The sequence below is a fragment of the Mus pahari genome, chromosome 17 (assembly GCF_900095145.1).
Source record: "Mus pahari chromosome 17, PAHARI_EIJ_v1.1, whole genome shotgun sequence".
Taxonomy (NCBI): domain Eukaryota; kingdom Metazoa; phylum Chordata; class Mammalia; order Rodentia; family Muridae; genus Mus; species Mus pahari.
In genome coordinates this window covers 55,863,257-55,866,187 of record NC_034606.1, presented here as the reverse complement: position 1 = coordinate 55,866,187, position 2,931 = coordinate 55,863,257, and the positions used below count along the sequence as shown (strand labels likewise).

The 2,931-nt window shown below is 51.2% G+C and overlaps 1 protein-coding gene across 20 annotated transcripts in view; it reads left to right on the top strand.

The window, feature by feature from the left end:
• The first annotated feature begins 212 nt into the window (after window positions 1–212).
• Window positions 213–2,931, top strand: part of Kif21a (kinesin family member 21A) — a 116,198-nt gene continuing 113,479 nt past the window's right edge. For all 20 annotated transcript variants that reach the window (XM_029547918.1, XM_029547907.1, XM_029547919.1 and 17 more), the window contains exon 1: window positions 213–491. In XM_029547918.1, the coding sequence (XP_029403778.1) occupies window positions 448–491 (44 nt within the window). In that variant the 5' untranslated portion in view covers window positions 213–447. The remainder of the gene's footprint in view (window positions 492–2,931) is intronic.

Genomic DNA, 2,931 nt, shown 5'->3' with positions numbered 1-2,931 from the left:
GATCGGGCAGAGGGCAGAGCCAGGTCTGGGAAAGGGGTCAAGGTCCGTGCTGCAGAGGGGGCAGGTGGCTGCGGGGACGCGCCTCCGGGGGATGGAAGGGGGAGGGGGTTGTTGGCTCTCCTCCGCGCGGTGCCGCGCCCGCCTGGCCGTGCCGCCGGGGCGGGGCGCACCGGACCGGCCACGGCTGACGCAGGGCAGCGCGGAGCCTGGCGAGTGGGGGCAAGGGGCGGCGCCGCCCTGAGTCACCGCCCCCTCCCGCGCCTCCGCGCCGCCACCTTTCCATTCAGTCGCCCAACATGGCTGGAGCACAGCGCTGAGCCCTCGCCACCGTCACCGTCACCGTCACCTCCACCGCCGCCGCCGCCGCCGCCGCCGCCGCCTCCGCCGCCGCCGCCGCCGCCTGCCCGGAGCGCTCGGCACCGAGCTGAGTCCCGGGCGGCCGCAGGCATGTTGGGCGCCGCGGACGAGAGCTCGGTGCGCGTGGCTGTCAGGTGAGCTGCGGGTGGGAAGGAAGGAAAGCTGAAGCCAGCGAGCGGGCGGGCGGGCTCTCCTGCTGCCCGCTCCGGGGCTGGTGCGTCGCATCGCGGCTTCTCGGGGGATCAGCAGTGGCTTCCCCGCACCCCCACACCCCTGAGGATCTGGCGCCGCTGGCTGCACCGGACGCCTCACTTTGGCCTCCGGGTGAGCGTCGCCCGGTGTCCCCGAGAGTCGCCGCTGCTGCTGCCGCCCTGCAGGTGGGCCCGAGATGTCTGTCCCCACCCCCCACTCCCTCCTCTCCAGCCCAGCCCCCGCCGCGCCGGCTCGGCTCGGAGCTGCAGACAAAGCGTCGCGGTGACAAGCGCGCCGTCCGCGCCCACTCGGGTCCCCGCGATGGCGTGCCTCGCGCCACCTGACCTCGCAGGTGTGCTGGTAGGGAGCGTGTTGCGGGACATAGGCACCCGCGGGAGGTCTGGAGAAGGCAAGCAACGTCAGCCTGCCGGAGGGTTAGATGGGCGACTGGGAGAAACAACCTGAGGTTAGTTAAGCACCTTGGATGTTGACAGTGACATCACACACGCCTGGGGTTGAGTTTTGAAATGCTGGCTGTGTCACACTGTTGTGGTTAGTGACGGTGACATGGATATTTGGTGTAGTTTGGCTGTTTTGATGCATCACAAGAACTCTGGACAGTTGCTCTCGGAAAACTGCAGCATCATCACACTGAAAAATTAATGAAGCATTCCTCCTAGACCAAGTGCATGGCTTCCATCGCTCTGCTAATACACAGTTAACTCAGTTACAATGTAAAGATTATAAAGAGAGCCCATCTTCAGAGAAAGCCAGAATTAGTAAACATCTGTCAGCGCCTTAGTCGAAAAATTATTGAAAGTTACATAATGTAAGCGTTCCTATGGTTCCTATAGTGACAAATCTTGATTAAGCCCAGAAGTGGCAGTTTTGCATGTCCTGGGTCTTTATTTGTCTTAAAGAATAAAAAGAAATAGGAAGGTATTTTGATTCCTTTATTTTGCAGATAATGGAATTACCATAGAGTGGAGGTGACAGTTTTATTAGGACTGGCTCTTAATGTCCTTCCTGTCTTTGCCTTCCAAGTCCCTAGTCCTGATGCACACATGATTCTTATTTTAAGGCCAAACGAAAGCTAGTAGGATGAATAGGAAGAACAGTCTCATCTAGTAATGGAAGACATGGTCCAGGAATAGCAGAAAAGGGGAATACAAAATTTCAGTGTTTTACAACGGGTGTGTGTAAAGAGTCGTAAAACTGTCACATGTTTTAGATCAGGTAAAAAGCTTGTTCCTCTAATCCGTGACTTTAATGCTGTTTTTTTTTTTTTTTTTTTTTTTTTTTTTTTTAATGTCTCTCTTACTGACGGGAGCAGGAAGATTACCAAGTCAACCTTCCAAAATTAAACTGGTAGCAGATGACAGAAAGAGAGTTACAACCCAGAAAGCTTACATGTACAGCCCAGGTTCTTACCCCCATAACTGTACAGGTGAGAGACAAGCCTATGCCTTGTCAAGTTTTACTCAGCAGTAAAAGGTCATCTGGATCTTCCCAATCCTAGTCTAGGTCAATTACAAGTGAATAGCCTTGGCAGACTATTTCTAGCTGGACATCTTAGAGGAGAGAGAGTTCACCAAGAGAGGGACTGAACTGAACTTTACCTGTGTCCTCCGGTCCAGTCTGCTTTCCACTTGTGGAGAAGCAAAGGCATACAAATGTTGGGTCTGGACACAGAATTAACAGAGGCATTTGACCCTCTTTCTCCTTTATGATAACGAGATGATGAGCAATGGAGACATGGCTGGATTTCATAGAAGCAAGTGTGTTCTCTAGAGTGCGTGTGTTCTAGTGGACTTAGAGGTTTTTTGTAAAATAAGCGACGGGGGAAAGACGCTGAACAGAAAGTTTCTCACTGAGGGGGAATGGTTTTTATTCCGTTTCGGAGGATATTTTGGAATTTGAGTTGTCCGTAGGTTGTCTTTCATTGAGAAGGGATATGGATTCAGTTCAATGTGGCAGCTGAACACCTGAAATATGGTTAAGCTACATAACTAAAACTTAAGTTTAAATTTTTTTTTTCACATTTATTCGTGGTGTATGCACATGTGTGTGTGTGTGTGTGTGTGTGTGTGTGTGTATGCACATACACAGGCACGCCTTTGTGAAAGTCAGAAAGCAATCTGTGGGACTCATTTTTCTCCTTTCTACCATGTAGAGGTTGGGGATTTATTTCAGGGCAGGTTTGAAGCCTTGACTGCAAATACCTCCTTACCTGAGCAATATTTTTGACCCAAATTTAAATTTAAATTTAAAAGCTGGTCTTTGATCTGGTTACTAGAAACTTTTATGTATGCTTGAGTATCTTTTTTTTTTTTTTTTTTTTTTTAAGATTTATTTATTTATTATATGTAAGTACACTGGAAC